The 20,761-nt window shown below is 47.5% G+C and overlaps 2 protein-coding genes across 4 annotated transcripts; one reads left to right on the top strand and one right to left on the bottom strand.

Annotated features, from left to right (window-relative positions):
* Window positions 1–6,822, bottom strand: DDX27 (DEAD-box helicase 27). The gene is made up of 21 exons (XM_040608651.1): window positions 6,715–6,822; window positions 6,226–6,360; window positions 6,089–6,148; window positions 5,636–5,786; window positions 5,221–5,267; window positions 4,974–5,060; window positions 4,085–4,190; window positions 3,831–4,004; window positions 3,386–3,536; window positions 3,130–3,229; window positions 2,879–3,020; window positions 2,651–2,804; window positions 2,463–2,544; window positions 2,210–2,387; window positions 1,962–2,068; window positions 1,694–1,799; window positions 1,501–1,595; window positions 1,273–1,399; window positions 949–1,033; window positions 665–739; window positions 1–377 (listed from the first exon to the last, which is right to left on the bottom strand). Exons 1-21 carry the CDS (start codon window positions 6,802–6,804, stop codon window positions 362–364), a joined length of 2,268 nt encoding a protein of 755 aa, XP_040464585.1. The 5' UTR covers window positions 6,805–6,822; the 3' UTR covers window positions 1–361.
* ZNFX1 (zinc finger NFX1-type containing 1) lies at window positions 6,773–20,662 on the top strand. Of its 3 annotated transcripts, XM_040608649.1 has the most exons (14): window positions 6,773–7,052; window positions 8,273–8,746; window positions 8,822–10,432; window positions 11,220–11,351; window positions 11,602–11,750; window positions 11,963–12,106; window positions 12,545–12,662; window positions 12,884–13,131; window positions 13,251–13,390; window positions 13,701–13,855; window positions 14,527–14,672; window positions 15,034–15,144; window positions 15,846–15,941; window positions 18,142–20,662. In XM_040608649.1, exons 1-14 carry the CDS (start codon window positions 6,773–6,775, stop codon window positions 20,575–20,577), a joined length of 6,240 nt encoding a protein of 2,079 aa, XP_040464583.1. In that variant the 3' UTR covers window positions 20,578–20,662. The 3 variants fall into 3 exon arrangements, with proteins under 3 accessions (XP_040464583.1, XP_040464582.1, XP_040464584.1); XM_040608648.1 differs by having other exon boundaries at window positions 8,273–10,432; XM_040608650.1 differs by lacking the exon at window positions 6,773–7,052 and adding an exon at window positions 7,373–7,545 and having other exon boundaries at window positions 8,273–10,432.
* The last annotated feature ends 99 nt before the right edge of the window (window positions 20,663–20,761 follow it).

Raw genomic sequence — 20,761 nt, 5'->3', positions numbered from 1 at the left:
TTACTAATTAATCAAGATCACATTAAGTATATGAACATAGCAATAAGCATTATCCAGTTTTTGCCCTAAAGACAACTTGACTTACATGAACTAAAAGTCTGATAGAAAGATGTAATGTATCCCAGCTCTCAGTTGCTCTAGTTATCCTATAAAACAGAAAACATTTTTTTTTTCCTAAAAAGAAGCAATACTTTATTGTATGGGCTGCTGAAGATGTTTTTACATAGGGTCTTCAACCAGATATTAATCCAGAACCTGAAGAAAAACTTTGATTTTACTGAAGTCCCCTTGCAGTACAGAGAAATCCAGACCCTGGAGGCAGTGTGTCTAAAATTACCCATTTGGTAGTTGCCAGCAGTTCTTACTTTCTCTTGTACCTAAAAGAGAGGATACTTGAAATGACATTTCATCAGCCCAGCTCTCAATAGCAGATGAGAAATGGCACAAGCGTTTTCTAGGCAATGCTCTCCCACATAGAAGCCTAGGAATGTGCTATTATTAAAGGCAGTATCCTTGACTGCCCCCAGCATCAGACCTGCAGTAGAACAGTAAGCTACTACAGAACCAACAAACCTTTCAGCAAGGGCCTTTAAACAATCACAAGAAGAGGAAAGCAAAAGCAGGAAGAAAAACATCTTGAATAAGGAAGTAAAGGGAGCTATACCTGGACTTGGATTTGAAGTTTCCTCGTTTTCTATGCTGGGCCTGTCCCAAGCGTTTTCGATCTTCAAATGATGGGCTTTTAAAGAGAAAGGGTGGCAGAGAGGGAGGTAGGTAAGACAAAAAACACTGAAGTATGTCAACAGCACAATAGCGCAGGTACTTCTTGCAAGAATCCCTTCTCTGCTCTGCCCACCTTCTCCCCCAGTATCAAAGTATTCCTGAGAAAGGGATGCAAGAAAAGTCCCACCTGCTAAAGTGTGGACTAATGTACTACTAAGACATTACCCAGCACGGTACTGCTTCAGAGCCTTCCTGCTTGTGTTGGTAAGCTCTTCGTCAAACACAGACACTTTTTTCTTCCACTTGGGGCCTAACACAGAGACAATAGAACATTGGCTGTAAAGAGAAGGCCACAGCATCATGTTTACTAAAGCCCAGTAGCCTTGACCACAACAATTAGCCTAACCATCAGGAAAAGCAATGACTCCTTTCCGCAAACATGCACCCTGACTGCACCAGTGGCTATTCCTTCAAAGATCAGTGCTTCCTCCCTATTTGTAATGAAGTAAGTGACATAAGGCAAGTCAGCTATAAAACAAAAGTCTCCACCTGCTGATACTGCTGCTGGTTCCTCTTCTGGCAAGACTCTGGCTCGCTTTGCTCGACGATTCCTTTTTGCCAGCCGTTCAGCATACATTTGAGATTTCAAGATTTCAAACTGTGACCTCTCCTCTGGCTGAAAGGTGTTAAAATGGAAGTTTTCAGTGATGTGAGGTTTTGCTAAGGGAAAACTAGGATAGTCCACCCAGGGTCCCACTTGTCCGTAAGCATACTCACTGTCATTTGGCCTTTTTTCTGACTATCCTGCATGAATTTCTTCCTTTTCTTTTTTCCTCGTAATGCTAGGTCAAACTCCTGCAGGGCTTTAGCCACTGGAGAGGTAAGGAAAACCAAAAAGAACCTTTTAAAGCAAAGAGCAAAGCGCAGTTGCAGCTATGGAATTTAGCGTGGCAGCAGCATCATGACTTACATTTCTCTTTCTTCCTTTCCTCACGGGTCTGGAACCAGCTTCGCTCCAGGCTCTCACCCGCAGTCTCTTGTTTTCCTGCCTCCAGCTGCTTCTTTGCCCTATTGATCTGACATAATTCAAGCAAGAATTGAGCTCATGTTGGCTAAAAGATCTCTCTCTCTTCCCTTTCTAAAACAGGCAGGTTAAGTATGTTAGGGTAACCTCCTTATGCACTGTAGATCCAAAAAATCTGAGGTTAAAAAAAAAATTCCTAAAAAAACCTGCTTACCTGGGCCTCTGACTGCTGCATCTCACGTTCCTCACGCTCCAAGCACAGAACTGCATACACATCTTTCTCTAGATTCTCAATCTTCTCTCGAAATTTTAGTATGACATCTGAAAACAATACAGTGTGAACATCAGAAGCAGCTCAGGTATAAGGCCACCTTGGTTTTCAGCACCTCTTTTAGTGTTCCTCTGCACCATGACATTCCCTGCATACTGCTCTCGTGCTTTTTGCCTCACTGAAGCGCGTACCTTGGGGGAGAATTCTGGCTTTCACTGCGGTTTTGGCAGTCTTCACAATATCCTTCAGCATCTTGCGCTCTTCCTCACCCACAAGTGAAACTGAACGACCAGCCCTGCCTGCTCTTGCTGTCCGGCCCACTCGATGAACATAGTGTTTGATGGTATTGGGCATGGTAAAATTGATTACCTGTAACAGAAAGTGTGTTAGTAGGGCAACAAAATTAAAGTATGAATTAAGAAGCTCAGCACTGCAAATACTCACTGTTTTAACACCTTCAATATCAAGCCCACGTGCAGCCACATCTGTAGCTACCAGAATATCAATCTGCTCATCCTTAAAGCGCCTGAGCAGAGACAGCAAATACATTAGCAATGAGTACACTTCTGCCCTAAAACTTCCAGCTCCTAACTGCTCTTTTGCCTACGATTGCCAACTAAACCTGCTAATACCTGAGTGCTTCCAGCCGCTGTGCCTGAGAGAGGTTCCCATGAAGCTCCCCAACTCGTAGACCCATCAACCCAAGTAGGATGTGCATACGGTGAGCTTGCTTCTTGGTCTGGGTGAAAAGCATCACATGATCTGGGAAGGTTCGGGTCAGTAGAGCTGAAAGAAAGTCCTCTCAGGAGCCTGCCTCATAGTCACCTACCGATTCCAGTTTTTCTTTGCTCATCGCTAACCTGACACAATGGCCTCACGGTCCCCCTCTCGGTTGGGTCTGATTCGGATAAATTCCTGCCGCAGGAAAGGAGCAACATCTGTGTTGCTGTTCACAAAAATTCGGACGGGATTTTTCAGGGAAACAGAAGCCAAATCTTTCACCTACCAAAACAGGTTAAGAAAAAACAAGTCCACATAATCTCTGGTAAAAGGAGACAAAAACTTCTATTCAGCTTTCTGCCTCATTATGCTTCTCAGCAGCCTGTCTTACCTCCTCTGTCATTGTGGCAGAGAAAAGCATTGTCTGACGGTGGTTGGAGCACAACCGGATTATTTCCTTCATCTGTTCCTCAAAGTATTCATCCAGCATCCTACACAGGAGAAATACAGTAAGGTAAGGCAGCTTCATCTGGTTTTAGCTAAGAAGCATTACTTAAGGCAGGGCAACAAAGGATTGCCCTATAGCCTGGGAAAAGGAAAGCAGAAAACTTCCACCTCATTTTTCACTGCTGTCCTGCTTAGCCTACCTGTCTGCTTCATCCAAAATCAGCACCTCAACACTGCTCAGGTGGAAAGAAGGGCAGTTGTGGAGATGATCAATCAGTCGCCCAGGAGTGGCAATGAGAATGTCTGGTCCAGACCGCAGAGCTGCTTCCTGAGTCTTCACATCCAGGCCACCTGAAAGAGAGTGAATATGGACTGCTGACTCCCTGAGCAGGCTGCAGCAGACTACACAGGTGCAGACTGTCTGAGGAACGGGAAACAACTCAGATTAATACATTCACAATTAGAAGTGACCTCTTTTCTTTCTCAGAAACAAACAAAAAATACAGCCCAGTATTGGAAAGTGAGATTTTAACCCACCGCACACTTAGCAGGCTGCAATAACCGTGCAGCCTCCAGTTACAGAATTCCTTCTTTGTAGCAGTTTACAGTGAGCTGTACAGTTCACAAGAGCAACTTAATACTCACCTACAGCAAGGCAAGTTGTGACACTGCTGAACTGTGCTAGCTGTTTTGTCACAGAGTGGACCTGAATACCCAGTTCTCGTGTTGGAACTAGAACCAATACCCGTGTTATTGGAGCCTGACGAGGCTTGTAAATCAGTCGCTCGAGGACAGGCAAGATGAAGGCAGCTGTTTTACCTAAAGAAGAAAATGAAGAACTATCAATTACTGTGAATAGCTAATCTCCCGTGTTTCCTGTGCCCTGCTCAAACCCCTACCTGTTCCAGTGGCAGCACAGGCACAAATATCCTTTCCCAGAAGACCCACTGGGATACAAGCCTTCTGAATTGGGGTTGGTTGCTTGAAGCCAAGAGCTGTGATTGCCTACAAAGGAGATAAGCAACTAAACTCTGTCTCTGATATGGCCAGATATGGAGTCCTGTGTCCAGTGCCAGACCCATCAGCTCAAGAAAGACAAGGACATACTGGAGAGAGCCCAGCAAAGGGCCACAAAGATTGCGGAGGGGCTGCAGCACCTCACATATGGGGAAAGGCTGACAGAGCTGGGACTGTTCAGCCGGGAGAAGAGAAGGCTCGGGGCGAACTTGTCAATGTCTATAAATTCCTGAAGGAAGGGTGAAAAGAGGAGGGAGCCAGGCTTTTTCCCAGCGGTGCCCACTGACGGGACCAGAGGCAATGGGCACAAACTGGAACACAGGAGGTTGGTTCCCTCTGAACATCAGGAAACACTTTTTCACTGTGCGGGTGACCGGGCGCTGGCACAGGTTGCCCAGAGCGGTTGCGGAGCCTCCACCCTTGGAGATACTCAAAAGCTGTCTGGACACGGTTCTGGGCAACCAGCTCTAGGTGGCCCTGCTTGAGCAGGGAGTCAGACAAGATGCCCTCCAGAGCTCCCTTCTCACCTCAGCCATTACAAGATTCTGTGACAAGTCATACTCAAGATAGAGCTGACACATTGCAAATCAAAGAATGGTTTCCATTATTTGGGAATAACAGCTGCTAAAGGACTATCACACTAGCTTGCACATAATTTTCTTTTCAGAGAGGCTGCGAAGAGAAGAGGAACTTGACAGTTCTGATTAGTGGAGCGAAGGCTGTACAACACTCTTCAGAGTAACGTACGTAAAAACTAAACTAGTTAAATACCTTTAGCAAAGGTCGTGAAAGATTCATGTCCTGAAACAACAAGTTATCATCATATTGAGAGGCATCTTCAAAAAAGCTCTTCGCTTCCTAGAAACAGCAACAACAAAAGTGGATCAACACAGGCAGCAGCACAACATGTTATTAAAGGGCTCTGGGTTGGTTTTGAGCTACAGTTTGTTAACCAAAGTCAAATTCCTCCAGAAGAAATGCTGGAGATTGATCTAGTGTCGTTCTGCCCAACACTAACCATTTCTCCCTTTTTAGATCTCTTCCGTTCCTTCACTTTGACTGTATCTGCAGGGAAAGTGAAACGTGACAAGAATTAACAAGCACAGCTAAACACAACAAGATATAGTGCCTGCCTTCAGCTCATACTTTTTGCCCTGAATGAGCTAGTGAGGGAGAAGCCTTAGAAACAAGTACAGGCATGCAATGGTGTAAAATACCAAGCAAATATCCTTCCTCAGGGATGAGTTCAGTTAAAGGACAGTGGCTACCATTCAAAATAAGCTTGACTGAAATCAGAAGGAATGTCACAGAAGGAAGATGAAAAATAAGAGGTTCATGCCCACTCCCAGCAAGGCTTCACTACAGACTTTTCTCCAGTGAGCCCACAGTCTGACAAATTCTTGCTCCCAAGCACCTCTCTGTCCCGCTAATACCTGCTTTTGTGAAGATAGTTTCATCGTCCAATGAATACTGAGACTCAGTATCTTCTTTATCCCTACTGAAATCCCCACACTCCTTTTTGATTTGATTATCTTCAGTATCCATGTCTTCATCTCTCACTTGTTCTTGCGTAGCTTCTCTTTCCTAGAAAAACATTTTAAAAACAGCTTACAAATGAAAGCACAAAAAAGAAACTTCAATCCTTTGTGAACTTTTCTTTGTTGTTGTTACTATGAGCTCATTCAGAGATCCATGGTTTTGCATAACCTTAAGTATTAACAATTCTGCATTTTCATCCTTTCAGCCAGGTGCGAGGTGTGGTGGGACCCAGCAGAGGTGACTGGCGCGCAGCGGCTCCGGGTGCGGCACCTGAGCCTCTGCGGGGACAGCAGGGGATAACCAAGTCCTCACCAGTTTTTCCAGTAATGAGGGAGAAAGACCCTGACCTGCAACTTCCTCCGCTGTCTCACTTTTTCAATCTTCTCATCCAGCGTCGTAGCCGCTCTCTAGGCAGATGACAGAAGAGGAGCTGTAAGGCCCGCCCGGGAGCACGGGGGCCGCACCGCCCGGTCCCAGGCCTCACCTTGCCGCGGAGCTGGCGCAGCGCGGCCGCCCAGGCGCCTTCCCCGCCGGCCTCCGCCTCGCCGAAGACAAAGGTAGCGCTGAAGTCGCCGCTCGTGGGGCCCCGCCGCCTGGGCCCCGCCGCCCGGCGCAGCTCCTGCAACAACAGCAATGAGCAACGGCGGCGGGACGGCCGGCCCCGGCCCAACGCAACCCGGCCGGCCCCAGCCGCGGCCCCGGCCCAGCGCGACCCGGCCCCGGCCCAACGCGCCCCGGCCCAACGCGCCCCGGCCCAGCGCGACCCGGCCCCAGCCCAACGCGCCCCGGCCCCGGCCCAACGCGCCCCGGCCCCGGCCCAACGCGCCCCGGCCCCCGGCCCCGGCCCAACGCGCCCCGGCCCCCGGCCCCAGCCCAACGCGACCCGGCCCAATGCGACCAGACCCCGGACCCGGCCCAACGCGACCCGGCCCGGCCCCTCCACGACCCATGCAGCAGACCCTGCCCAGCCCACCTCCTCATCCTCAGAGTCTCCGGACTCGGGCTCCTCGGGCCCCACGTCCCCGTCCGCGATGGTGCCCACCAGGCCCAGTGCCTGCAGCATGGCCGCTCACCCAGCGCCACGCGCAGCCGCGGGACCGGCCCAGCCCGCGCTGTGGGTGGGGCGGCGGGCTGCTCCGCCCCGCGCGGAAAGGAAACCGAAAGCGGCGGCGTGGGGCGGCTCCTCCTGCGGGCGGTGGGGGTACTGGCGGGGCTACCGGTGGGACGGGACGGGACGGGACGGACTCTCCATCGGGACGCTGCCTGCCGGTGACGAGCGAGCCGGGAGAGAGCGAGGGGCGCCGCTGCCCGGTGGGGCTGGGGGAGGGCGAGGAGCGCAGCGCCGGCGGGGTACCGGGGCCGGCGGCGTACCGGGGCCGGCGGAGGGTAGGGGCCGCTGCCACTCGTTGGGGCCAGGGGAGAGCGAGGGGCGCCGCTGCCCGGTGGGGCTGGGGGAGGGCGAGGCGCGCCGGCGGGGTACTGGGGCCGGCGGGGTACCGGGGCCGGCGGAGGGCAGGGGTCGCTGTCACTCGTTGGGGCCAGGGGAGAGCGGGGGTCGCCGCCGCCCGGCAGGGAGGGCGCGTGCAGCCGGGGGAGGGCTGGCGGGGCGGGCCCTGCGGGGAACTGGAAAGTGAAACCGGGCGGGGCGGGGCCCGGGCGCGGCAGGAGCGGAACGGCCGGGGCCGAGTCCGTGCCTGGGGCCGGCAGTGGGGCCGGCGGCCCGCCGAGGAGTCACGGGAGCAAGCGATGGAGGGCGCCGGGCAGGAGCCGTGGCCCCGGCAGCCCCGGCAGCCCCGAGGCAGAGGTGAGGGACCCCTGGTGCGTGCAGGGCACAAGGGCCGGGGGCTGAGGCTGGGACTGGGGCTGGTGCAGAGGAAACCCACTCCCTCCCTGCCTGCGTATGGTGAAGTTCTCTCTCAAAGCTAAATTCCAGCGTTTCCGTATTCGCCCCTGGAGGCTGGATGGGGCCGTGGGGGGATGATGCCCTGGCAGCAAGCTCTGTGGTGTTTCTGCTAGTGTTCAGTGCTTCCCTAAGCATTCTGTTGGGAGCACGACAACGGCACTCTGCTCTGTGCTCCCTGCTACTCCGAGAGGCTGGACTCTGTCCAGGATGTCCGTGTTTCAGCTGTGTTGCACACAGTCACAGTCAGCTGCTGCTGCCTGCGTCATTCTTTCGATGACTGCTAACTTCTAAGGAAATCCTGTCCTGTGCGGGAAACTTCGTCTTTGGTCTTTCTTAGTTCTGCCTTAAGATCTGTGGAAAAGGGCTTCATTTTTTAGCATCTTCATGGCTTAACAGCTGAAGCGAACTCTAGGCACGGCACTATTTTTAGCAGTTAGAAACAATGCTACAAAGGAAACACCAACTGAAAGTCTGTGTACAAATATAATGGCAGTTTACTAATTTGATGCCAAATGTCCAAAATATGCTGCCTATCAGGCCAAAATGATCATGTATTTGTGTTGGGAGGCAGGTTAATGTGATTGACTTATAATTAAGGAGTGTCTTTTTTTTTTTTTTCCTCCTTAAGGCCGTGCAGATCATTGGGATACTGGCTTTATACGAAGAGGCAGCAACAGAACAAATAATGTGTCGGGCCAGGCAGCTCAGTTAGGGGAAAGCCCCCAAGCCAGTAATTATACTCTTCTACCTGGGCAAAGAGAGGAGAGAATTGGTAACTGGATTTGGAGGGTTCCTCAGTCAAGCAATAGACCAAGACACCAAGGTGGACAGGCCAACAGTGGAGCCACAGGACACTGGAATGAACAGGAGTATGAGGGAAGGAGAATGAGGAATCAAGGTGGACAAGTACACGAGAGGGCCAGAGGACCCTGGAATGAGCAAGAAAACGAGGGTAGAGGAAAGAGGTATCAAGGTGGACAAACACATGAAAGGGCCAGAGGACCCTGGAATGAACAAGAAAATGAAGGTAGGGGAAGGAGGTATCAAGGTGGACAAATGCATGAGAGGGCCAGGGGACCCTGGAATGAGCAAGAAAATGAAGGTAGGGGAAGGAGGTATCAAGGTGGACAAATGCATGAGAGGGCCAGGGGACCCTGGAATGAGCAAGAAAATGAAGGTAGGGGAAGAAGGTATCAAGGTGGACAAGCCCAGGAAGGAGCTGCAGGGCTGAGGAATGGGCAAGAAAATGAAGGTAGGGGAAGGAGGATGCAACTGTGGGAGAATCCTCATTTCTACCAGAACCCTACACTAGGCGGTGCCCAACTCAGTGAGCAGCCTCAACAAGTCAAAAGGATTGGCTATAAATTCCTAGAAAATCTCCTCCAGAAAGACCCTTCAGAAGTTGTCATCACACTTGCTTCCAGTTCGGGTTTGAAAGAACTTCTTTCCCAAACTGCTATGAAACCCGATTTCCTTCAGCTTGTTTGCCAGGTGCTTCGAAAAGCATGCAGTTCCCGAATGGATAGACAAAGTGTCCAACAGCTTCTTGGAGCAGTGAAGGAGTCCAACTTTCTCAAGATCTGTCTGCCACAGTATGTGTCTGACATGATAACAGAAGCAGTCCCTGCTGTACGCCATCAGTACCCTGTGCATATTAGCAACATAATTTCACTTCTTCAGGACCTGATCAGTATTTTCCCAGCCAGCTCTGTGCAGAAAATTTCCATTCTCTTGACAGTCTTGCCAGCATCCATAAATGCCCTGAGGGCTTCTGGTGTGGACATCACAGAAGAAACAGAGAAGAATCTAAATAAAGTCCAGATGCTCGTGCAGCATTTGCAGGAGAAGAGACGTGAAGGCACACTGAGGGCTGATAACTGTACCCTTATGCAGCCCCACACTCATGGTCAAGAGGAAACCTATCGTACAATGACCATTTTTCCAACATATAATGAGGTACACCATGATGAGAAACCGTTTCTACGTCCCAATATTGTTTCCGGAAGATATGAGAGCACCAGCATTTATCTTGACACCCATTTCCGGCTTTTGAGAGAAGACTTTGTGAGGCCTTTAAGGGAAGGTATCCTGGAGCTTTTGCAGAGCTTTGAGGACAAAGGTTTGCGAAAAAAAAAATTTGATGATATCAGGATCTACTTTGACACACGGATTATTACCCCTCTCTGTTCCCCAACTGGTATTGTTTACAAGGTCCAGTTTGACATAAAACCACTGAAGTTTGTACGATGGCAGAATTCCAAACGGTTGCTATATGGATCCCTGATCTGCATGTCCAAAGATCACTTTGAAACATGCCTCTTTGCCACTGTTTCTAATCGTAATACTGCAGATCTTGCCAACGGGATTGTGCAGCTATGTTTTAATGCACAGAGTCAGGCACTACTGGCAGAGGTTCAGCCCTCGGACTCCTTCCTCATGGTAGAGACAACTGCCTACTTTGAGGCCTATCGGCATGTGTTAGAAGGGTTACAGGAAATCCAGGAAGAAGATATCCCATTCCAGAAATACATCGTGGAGTGTGATGCACAGGTGAAGCCACCAGCATACCTGACAAAGGATACTGCCTACAACTTTGCACCCTTGGTGGAAGATCCCCTGTCAGATGAGGAGACGCACCCTGATGGTTTGAGCATGCAAAGTGTCCCTGTTCTAGATCCCAAGCAGTGGCTTTCAATGGAAACCTTGAGATTAGACGAGTCTCAGATGAAGGCATTGAATCTTGCACTCACCAAGGAGCTGGCTATTATCCAAGGACCTCCTGGGACTGGTGAGAAATATTTGCTTTAAGTCTCTGTCATTTAAGTTCTCCTTGATTGCCCCATTAAGGGAGATTAACTTCAGAGAAAGCCAGATATACTGTCTCCAGAGCTTTAGTCCCATGCCTAATTGATGCTTGAGTAGCCCAGCTAGGTGAGCTGTGGAGAAGGTTGAAGTAGCCTCAAATATCTGTATCTGATCTTATGCATTCCCAACCTAGTTGCAGGTAGACACGAACTGCAAAGTTGGCTCTGCTCGTGTATTGGTGTGAAAAAAATTTCAACCATCTTTGATAACATGCTTGCTGTGCAGCAGTCCTATTTGTCTTCACAGCATGTTAGAACATGGGGAGTATTCAGCCATGATCCTCTGTGTGAATAAAGCGTTACAAGGTTAACTGTGATTTTTTTTTTAAATGGTACCTGAACTTAACAAGCACCATTGCTTGTATTCCACTAGTATGTGGATGTTCCATGCGCGGCCAAATGTCATGTATGAAGCCAATATCAGAGTGGGCTGAGAGACACAGTGGCAGAGGAAACTCTGGCTCCGGGTCGAGGTATTAACCAAAAGATAACAATCTTGCAGAGCATGGCCTTGTTCAGCTACAGGACAGGAAGATGCTGTCTTGCTACTCCATTTCCATTTTGCAAACTAGTTACCTCTGGGCTCAACTCTTTTGGCACAGACCAGATTTGCAGCCTAGAAGGAAGTCTTGTATCTGCGATAATTCCTGTGTTTTCCAGCACTCTGTAGAGGGTGGATTACCCTTTTCTGATTCTGAGCTTGTTTTGCAGGGAAGACTTACGTGGGTTTGAAGATTGTTCAGGTTCTCTTGACTAATAAGCATGTGTGGCAAAGCATTGTTCAGAAGTCTCCCATCCTTATAGTTTGCTACACTAACCATGCACTGGATCAGTTCTTAGAAGGTAAGAGTACCTGTACAACTATATGAAGGGTTGGGTAGAAATTATAGTGTAACTCTTTCTCTACCCTTTTTCTGTCATGATGGCCTGCCCTTTTGCCTTTTTCTAGTGACTCTAGCCCCATTGATACATAGTAAGAAAACTATTCAGACCAATCCATTGTAGCATTTGCAAAGGGTGTTCTCCCTATCCCTTGTCCTACTGCAGAAAAAAGAGCTTACCTCTTCAGTACTAATATTTCTTTAATTCCCAGGAATATACACGTTCCAAAAACATGGGATAGTGCGTGTTGGGGGCAGAAGCAGCAGTGAGATCCTGAAGCAATTCACCTTGAGGGAGCTGAGGAAGAAGTGTGAATTCCGATACAACTTGCCAATGCATCTCCGCAGAGCCTACGTGAATGTACGTGCAGACTTCACTGGAGGTGATGGGAATGGGTTGCCTGTGCATTGGAGGAACTAACTAAACTGCCTCCACATTTGTTGTTTTACCTTGTCTTACACTGAAGTTAGCCTCCTAATTCTTCTGTCCATGTTCACTTTATCAGATTCTGCTGTTTCTGAACTTTGTTTCTCTGAGTATGATGATGCCTTCCTTCTCTTTGTTATGGGCAGATAACAAGTGAGATGAAACAGGCTGAGCAGGAGCTCCATGAAGGAGCAAAACACTTAGAGTGCACAACATACGGAGTTCTGCATGAGCGCCACTTGGAAGCATGCATTGCGCCCCACCACTGGAAGAGTCTGATGAATGGTTTGGTAAGAGAGGTCCCTTTCATCTGAGTCAAGCAGTCCCAGTGTATGCTTACTACCCTTTCTGCCGATTAGTCTGAGGTTCCCCAAGCATGCTTCTTTTTAGCACCATTTGGCTACTAGGAAAGTGAGGGAGTAAATAGCAAGCTGTGCCAAGTAACAGTTATCTAGACCTGGTGGGACAGGCAGGGGCTTTAAATTTTGCTTCTTTAAACTGCAGAGATTAAAAGTGATCTTTATCAGCATAAAAATACAAGTGCCCAAATTAAAGCTTCTTAAACTGAAGAGGAGGAGAGATGTTCTTTATGAAGATCTGAGGCTGCTCAAACTTTCTAGCTCTGGAGGCCTTTTAGGGGACTTGCCTTCTGCTGCAAGGTGCTGCTTTGGTGTCATCTGAAGACTCAAGTGCAATAGGCCTGGCTGATTTGACTTTCCTTGTATTAGGATGATGAGGAGTTTTACTACAGTGCTTCACAACACTCAATGATTCTGGAGTGGCTGGGCCTTGGTCTAACTGTCTTCACCCAGAATGCTGCAGAGAATATAGGGGCTGAGAATCCAGGTAAAAAACATAAACCAAACAACACCCACCTCCCACCCTCTATAAATGTGTTTTCCTAAGCAGTGCAAATGTGCCAGAATAGAAGGATATAATAGATATATTATATCTATATCTAAGATAATAGATGCTGGAAGATGAACCTTGATTTCCACATAGTGATCTGACTGCTGCACTGTGATTCTGCTAGAGTGGCTGTGGCTTACTGCATGTGACTCTCACAGGTGGTCAGCAGGAGAGAGGGGAGGAGCGGGAAGGTGAAGCAGAAGAGGAGCTTTTAGAGATTCCAGAGGAGGCTGACCTGATTCAAGCTGACAGAGTGATTGAGGATGAAGAGGCAGCAAAGCCTCAGGGAAGGAAGGAGGAAGAGCACAGAGCTGTTCATGAGCTAGCCAGTGTGCTGTTGGCTATGAAGCTGGAGGACCAGGAAGAAGGAACAGCCCAACCGCAACAGCAGACTGTGCAGTGGGAGGTAATTGCATTCACTAGCATGCTCTGGCTCTGCTTGACTGTGTAAAGAATAACATAGGGATGCTAATACAGAAGAGTCTTTGTGCTGTAACTGCTTATTGAGGAGCTTTTTTTCTGCAGATAACTGCTGCCCAGAGGAAGAAAATGAAACAGAAGATGAAGGTTGAGCTCCGTAAACTGAGTGCAATGACAGAGTCAGAGGCCAAGGCTGTTCAGGATGTGTGGCAACTTGACCTGAGCTCCCGCTGGAGGCTTTACAGGTGACGAAGCTATTTTGCAGAGTCTGTCAGGCAAATGTTTTTTAGGGCTGTTCCAGTTTGCAAAGCTGTCAAGTCACAGTGTTTCTGTCCATATCTGTTCAGCTCCCTATTTGAACATGCTTGTTCTTACTTTCCTTGTATTGCACGGGCAGTGCTGTTATCTCCACTGCGTGTGTTTGGGACTAAGTACAGATGCTAATAATCTCTTGCCCAAAAGACAAAGAGGAGGTTTTGAACTGAATTCACTCAAAACTTCTGGATCACTATCCTGTTCCCCTTGCTGTGTGTGATAATGGCACTTTCTTCTCAGGCTTTGGCTGCAGACCTATCAGGGATTTATTCGACGGAGGATTCTGCAGCATGAACAGCAGTACCAAGCAGCAGCAGAAAGGCTAGCTGAACTGAGGCTGCAGGAAGATCTCTGCATTCTCAAGGAGGCCCAAGTTGTGGGGATGACAACTACAGGTGCACAGCAGTTGGGAAGCAAACCAGTATTGCACTGCATGCAGTAATAGTTAAATGACCTTGCTGCCAAAAGATTAGTATCATGTGGTCCTTGACAGCCTGGGTCAGATCCTGCATTAATCTGCAGCCTTCTTAATCTCCGATTCACTTTGCAAATGTGGCTGTTGTGTGAGTTGTCAGTTAAGCACATGAGCAGTTTCCTTGTGCTCTTTTACTCCTTCCATCTTGAGTAGCATACTTCGAATAGAAATGCTCCACTTCTTGTGCCTAAGTGAAGCACAGCTAATATCTGCACTGCTATCCCCACATTGCCTTCTGGTGATGATAGTGTAAAGGTCATTGTAACGTGACCCTTTGAGAGACAGTTTTAAGTTTGTGTGTTGATGAATGCATTGGGTGGGTATCTTATGTCTGAAGAGAGAATCTGGAAAGGGCCAAGGCTAATTAGTAGGACTAATCTCCACCTGTCTTCCCTAATAACTCTTCATGTAGAAGCCACCCTTGGTATTGGTGCTGTTTTAAAGTTCAAAAAGCTGAGTCTTGAAATAGGGAATGTTGGGAAGAAACCCAGTCTGTCTCGGGACACAGCCTACTCCCCTCCCTGAAAACTCTTGTCGTACTGCCTGCACGTAATTATATTCTGCTAAGGTTTATTTTCTCTCCTTATTCAGGTGCTGCCAAATACCGTCAGATCCTGCAAAAAGTAGAGCCGCGAATTGTCATTGTAGAAGAGGCAGCAGAGGTGCTTGAGGCTCACACCATTACTACTCTGACTAAAGCTTGCCAGCACCTCATCCTCATTGGAGATCACCAGCAGGTAACATCCATGACTAATGCCTCTAACTGTTGTTCAAATGAACTAGAACCTTTCAACTAAATGCCATATGTGAAAGGTTTACTGGTCCCCAGCTTCCACAGATACCACAGGTCCCGTTGCCTGTAATTTTAGAGTAAAGCTCCCGTGGGACTTGTCTTTTAGTTTAATGGATACTATTTTACATGTGCTTACATCCATTTCAGTTGTGACTGTATCAAACTTAGATATTTAGCACTTCTTTAAGAATCCAGTCTTTGGTTTTTCTAGGGGGGACCAGTGACAGAAAGAGAGATGTGTGAAAAGTCTTACTAATACATAGGAAAAGTACTAAAACATGGACCTCCTATCCCTTCTCTTTCAGCTGCGGCCTAGTGCAAATGTGTATGACCTGGCCAAGAACTTCAATCTGGAAGTCTCTCTCTTTGAACGGCTGGTGAAAGTTGATTTCCCCTTTGTCCGTCTGAAATACCAAGTGAGGAAGAGCTCTAAAAAAACCTCCATTGTATTTGCATTTAGGTTGTGTTGTTTGTAGTACACTTAAGTTTGTATTTCTACTCTGAGAAGCCTAAAAGAAAATAATCCACTATTTAACTCCTGAGAAGAATGGTAAGAGCTGTCAAACTGCCACAAACAGTGTTCCAGTGCATTTTCAGTTATTCAGTGATGTCTGCAGCACTGTGGTTCCCACACGTTTTAGTGCAATGAACCTGGCTTATTGTGGCATCTGAAACTTCCAGCGCTCTGGAGACTGACAGCACAAGTAGCCTCAGGCTGCTTCCCACTAAACTGTTATAATCATCTATCCTGGAGAAGTTAATACAGGACTGCTGGAGGTAGAAATAAAACTACCTAGAAGAGCTCATGTAGTGTTTAGGGTGAGGTGCTGGCTTTTGTTATCTAAACCACTGTTCTTAGGTTTGCACTGATATGAGCATTCTTATTACCACAATTTTGCCAAATTATTTTCTTGATGATACTCCGCTACTACTACTCCTGTAGTTGCTGGTGGTGGCAGTGATGGGGAGGGTGGGGATCAGGAGGTGCTCCCTTCTTGACTCGTGCTGGAAAGTCATCCTTGTATTCAGAGGTGGTCTGTTCAGTGGAACAACAGAATATTGACAGGGAAATATGGTGCTCCTTCCTTAAGACTGATAAAGCTGCTTTGTGTTTCAGCACCGCATGCGTCCTGAAATAGCCCAACTTCTCAGCCTTCATATATACCAGGAGCTGGAGAACCATCCCTCTGTCCTGAAGCATGAGAACATAAAAGTGAGTTTTCAGCCATCCAAGCAATTGCTTTTGTCCCCTGTTACTGGCTAAAATGAGTTTATGTAAAATACAGTGTTCAAAGATTTTGAATTCTTAGATCAAGTTCAGTTATTGAAACTTATACCTGAATCAAGAAAATGTGTGATATAGAATTAGGCGAGTAATCTGTAGTTCTTCTGGCATTAGTGATGGTGGACACTGGAAATGCAACCAATACCGATGACTTTAAGACAGTGAAAAATGGAAGAAGGACCAAAAGAACTGTAGGAGATTGAAAGCTAGGAAGAAATCTTAAATGAGAGACTTAAAGCATAATATGTGAAATTCCAGTGTAAAAGATAGGTGACTTGACTACTGGAACTCTCCTCTGGGTTCTCTGGGTTCATTTTTACTAATACACAACATCTGTAGACAAGATCTATTCAGCTTAAAAGTATAAGGCAATCATGTATTGGCTAGCATGCACAATAAGCAGCTGGAATTTAATGTTATAAGCATATATATATATATATATATGCTTGCCACACCATAAGACACTTGAAGAGTCTTTGCTGTAGTCAGGCAGGTATCAGAAACAGCATCAGCCTTTGTTTCTTCCTTAATGTTACTATGTTTCCATCTTAACACTCGCTCTCCATTTTCTGACTTGTATTTCCCCACCCTAAATAGGATTTTGTATCTCTCCATATTGGTGCTTTTCTTGCATCTTTGAACTATACTAGCAAATCATGTCTCTGTAAGTTTACCTTTTGTTATCTTGCATAGCCCTGTTCTGCAGACTTGCTCACAGCTCTCTCACAACTTAACTATTGCCCCAGAAGTCTAAGTCAAGGTTACACTGCTATGCAGTATCAGAGCTACACTTTGGATCTCTGAAACAAGTGACTGAATACCCTGGGAGAAAGAATTGGAAGTAGTTACAGAAAGGGGATTGCAGTAGCTTAGCTACTTTCTTCGTGAAAAGACAGTACTAATTAGTTAAAAGCTCTTTAACTGGATGAGGAAAGCATGCTGAAAACTATACCAGAATGCTGAAGATAGACGAGAAAATTAATACGGAAGATGATTTAATTATTAGAATAAGTTATCTGGGAAAGTGGCAGGTCCTCTTTTGGTATCTTGAAATCTAGATCAAGTGTTTTTGTAGAAGATGCTTTAGCTTAAAAAAAAAACAACAAAACACAACCAAAACCAAACAAAAAACCCCAACAAAACCCAACCAAATAAAACAAAAAAACCCAACCCCAAACTCCACCAGCCAGCAACAAAAACCCTGCCCAAAATACACAACAACTTAGGAGACCACAAAATTTTACTACATTTCTCCTGTGAGAAGCTATTCTGGAGAATCTGATGGTTCCGTCTGGCCTTAAACTAAACTTGATACCATAAGACATCAAAATTCAGTCTTTCCATCTAGTACAATAACCAACATAGGTGGTCACTGAATTAAATTGTACAGCAGTTGCCGCTATGCCACTGTGGACACCTGGTTTTTCCTCATAAAAACAATCTCTGGGTTTTGGCACACAGTCAAAGAATTTCTTATGGGTAGAAGAATTCCAGCTAATAAGCAAAAAATAAAGGTCCTCACCAACTCAAAGCAAATGGAATTTTTGAACAGGTGAGCAGACAACTCTATGCCCCTGGAGCTCGTAAGTGACTGCTGGAGTCCCTGGTGTTCCTAGTTTTCCTGGTGGAAAATCAATCCTCCTTCCTTCTTTATATTTTTACTGCAGTCACAGAGAAGGCATGATTTTTGCTAGGCAGTGTTAGGCAAGTGCTAAGCCCTGCGCATTGGTAACTTACTTTTTCCCACACTATCAAAACAAGACATTGTTCACACCACAAATGTGAAATGGAACTACGATCTTTTGGGAGATGTTACTAGCACTTGATCTTCTCTTTTCTATATTTGAAAAGGTTCAGTAAAAACTCTGAAAAGGTAGGAAGTAAAATAATCCACAGGAACTGATTTCATATTAGGATACTGAAATGTTACTAATAAGCTGAAATGTGATTAATAAGCTTAAATTCCTATCTGATGAATATCCTAAGGAAATCTAAGGAGAAAATGCCTAAGTATGGCATACTGTAGTCCTCGGGAGTCTTCCTGTCAGTGAATAATTGGGCACATGGAAACGGGCTGCAGTGACAGCAGCTGGAATTCTGTTTCTGACATCCCTTTCTCTTGTTTCAGGGCATCTTATCTAATCTCTTCTTTGTGGAACATGACTTTCCTGAGCAAGAGATTCAGGAGGGGAAAAGCCACCAGAACCTACATGAAGCCCAGTTTGTAGTGGAACTGTGCAAATACTTGTTGTTTCAAGATTATCTGCCTTCTCAGATCACCATTCTCACTACTTATACTGGACAACTTTTCTGTCTGCGTAAGCTCATGCCAGCCAAGACCTTTGCTGGCGTGAAGGTTCACGTAGTAGATAAGTACCAGGGAGAGGAGAATGATATTATTCTGTTGTCACTTGTGCGGAGCAACAAAGAGGAGAGAACTGGGTTCTTACAGATCCCTAATCGGATATGTGTGGCATTATCCAGAGCTAAGAAAGGGCTGTATTGTATTGGAAATATGAGAATGCTTGGCAAGGTTCCTCTCTGGAGCAAGATCATTCACACCCTTCGGGAGAAAGGTCACATTGGCCGCTCACTGGCGCTTTGCTGTCAAAACCACCCTGAAACCAAGACACTGGTATCTACAGCAGCAGACTTCAGCAGAGTCCCAGAAGGAGGCTGCAGTCGTCCTTGTGAATTTAGGTTGAGTTGCGGACATGTTTGCACAAGAGCATGCCACCCATATGACATAGAGCACAAAGAGTATCAGTGCCTGAAGCCTTGTCAAAAGGTACTTTGTGCAGACGGGCACCGCTGTCCACGGTCATGTTATGAGCCCTGTGGACCATGCATGGTGATAGTAGAGAAAACTATTTCTAAGTGTGGCCACCTGCAGATGGTGCCATGCTCTGTTCCAGACAGTGAGTTTCTTTGCCAAGAACCTTGCCAGAGAATGTTGAACTGTGGGCACATGTGCAACAAATTCTGTGGGCAGGAATGCACTAAGCGGTGTCCTGAACTGGTTACAGTCATGCTGAAATGTGGCCACAACCAGCAAGTGAAATGCTGGATCACTGAGGAGATGAAACACGATCAGCTTGTGGAGTGTAAGGCTAAGTGTTCTGTCACACTGGCCTGTGGTCATGTATGCTCAGGTTCCTGTCATACGTGCTTTGAAGGAAGATTCCATAAGCCTTGTAGCAGCCCGTGCAAGCGCTTCTTGGTCTGCTCCCACAAGTGTCAGCAGCCTTGTACTACAGAATGCCCTCCCTGTCAGCTGGAATGTCAGAACCATTGCATCCACAGTAGGTGTAAAAAGAAATGTGGAGAGAGCTGTTTTCCTTGTGCTGAGCCATGTCAGTGGTGGTGCCAGCACTACCAGTGTACCAATCTTTGCTCTGAACCATGCAATAGGCCTCGCTGCAATGTACCATGTCCTAAGATACTGTGCTGTGGTCATCCTTGTATTGGATTTTGTGGAGAGCCCTGCCCAAATAAGTGCCTTGTTTGTGACCGTGAGGAACTCACCCAGATCTTTTTTGGTTTTGAGGAGGATCCAGATGCTCGATTTGTACAGCTTGAAGACTGTGGCCATGTCTTTGAGTCCCAAGGCCTTGACCATTATATGGATGAAGATGATGATTATGTCATCAAGTTGAAGGTATGCCCTATCTGTCAGACGCCTATCAGAAAGAATTTGAGATACGGCACCATTGTGAATAGGCGGCTAGATGAGATAGAAAAGGTGAAAGAGAAAATCCAAGGCCCAGCACAGGAAATTGAGTCTAGCAGACAAAGACTGCAGGCTGCACTGGCAGGGAATGCTGTTCTGCGGAGGAATCTACCCCTTAAGTACCTTGTGCTAGAAGATAAACTAAAAGCTTCTGATCTCTCCACAAAGAGTATTGGGCTAATTGAGAACCAGCTGAACTTCTACGAACGTGTAGCCGAGCTAACCAATTCTATGAGCAAAATTGATGCAAGTGAGAGGAAGGGGCTGAGAAAGCGGCTGGATGAAGTCCAGGAGTGGCTGGATAGGCCACGCCTCAGTTTTACAGGCCAGGAACTGTCTGACCTCCAGTCTGAGATCCAGAGACTGACCCATTTGCTGAAACTCTTAGGCATGTGCAAAGGTGCCAGCGGGATGATCACCCCAGTGCTTGCAGCAGTGATTGACAGGGTACGCAAGATACTGGAAGGGACAAAGAAATTCACAGAGGAAGATGAGGCTGTAGTGAAGGCTGAGCTGGAGAGGCTTGGCACTGCGCTGCCTGTGTCAGGGCTGGGGATCTCTGAAGCCGAGCGGGTGCAGGTTGTCAGTGCTATTGGTTGTCCCCGTGGCCACTGGTTCAAGTGTAGAAACGGGCATATCTACGTGATTGGGGACTGCGGGGGAGCGATGGAGAGAAGTAAGTGCCCCGAATGCCATGCCGTCATTGGGGGCACGAACCACACTCTGGACAGCAGCAACAGCCTCGCCTCCGAGATGGACGGTGCGACCCACCCGGCCTGGTCCGAGGCGGCTAACAACCTGCTCAACTTCGAGGAGCTCCGCCGGATGATGTAGTGCGGACCTGCCCCCTTGCTTACCCTCTGCCCCGCGTATGCCGCGCCGGCCGGCGCCGCTGTGGCCAATAAACGTGTATCGCTGAGCCTCGGGTGTCTGGTCGCTGCGCTCTGGCGGGTGGGGAGGCGGGGCTGCTGCCGGGAGGCGGGGCTGCGGGTGGGGAGGCGGGGCTGCTGCCGGAAGG

This window comes from Falco naumanni, chromosome 10 (assembly GCF_017639655.2).
Source record: "Falco naumanni isolate bFalNau1 chromosome 10, bFalNau1.pat, whole genome shotgun sequence".
Classification (NCBI taxonomy): domain Eukaryota; kingdom Metazoa; phylum Chordata; class Aves; order Falconiformes; family Falconidae; genus Falco; species Falco naumanni.
Note: the sequence above shows the minus strand (reverse complement) of the source record. Positions and strands in the feature narration are given on the sequence as shown.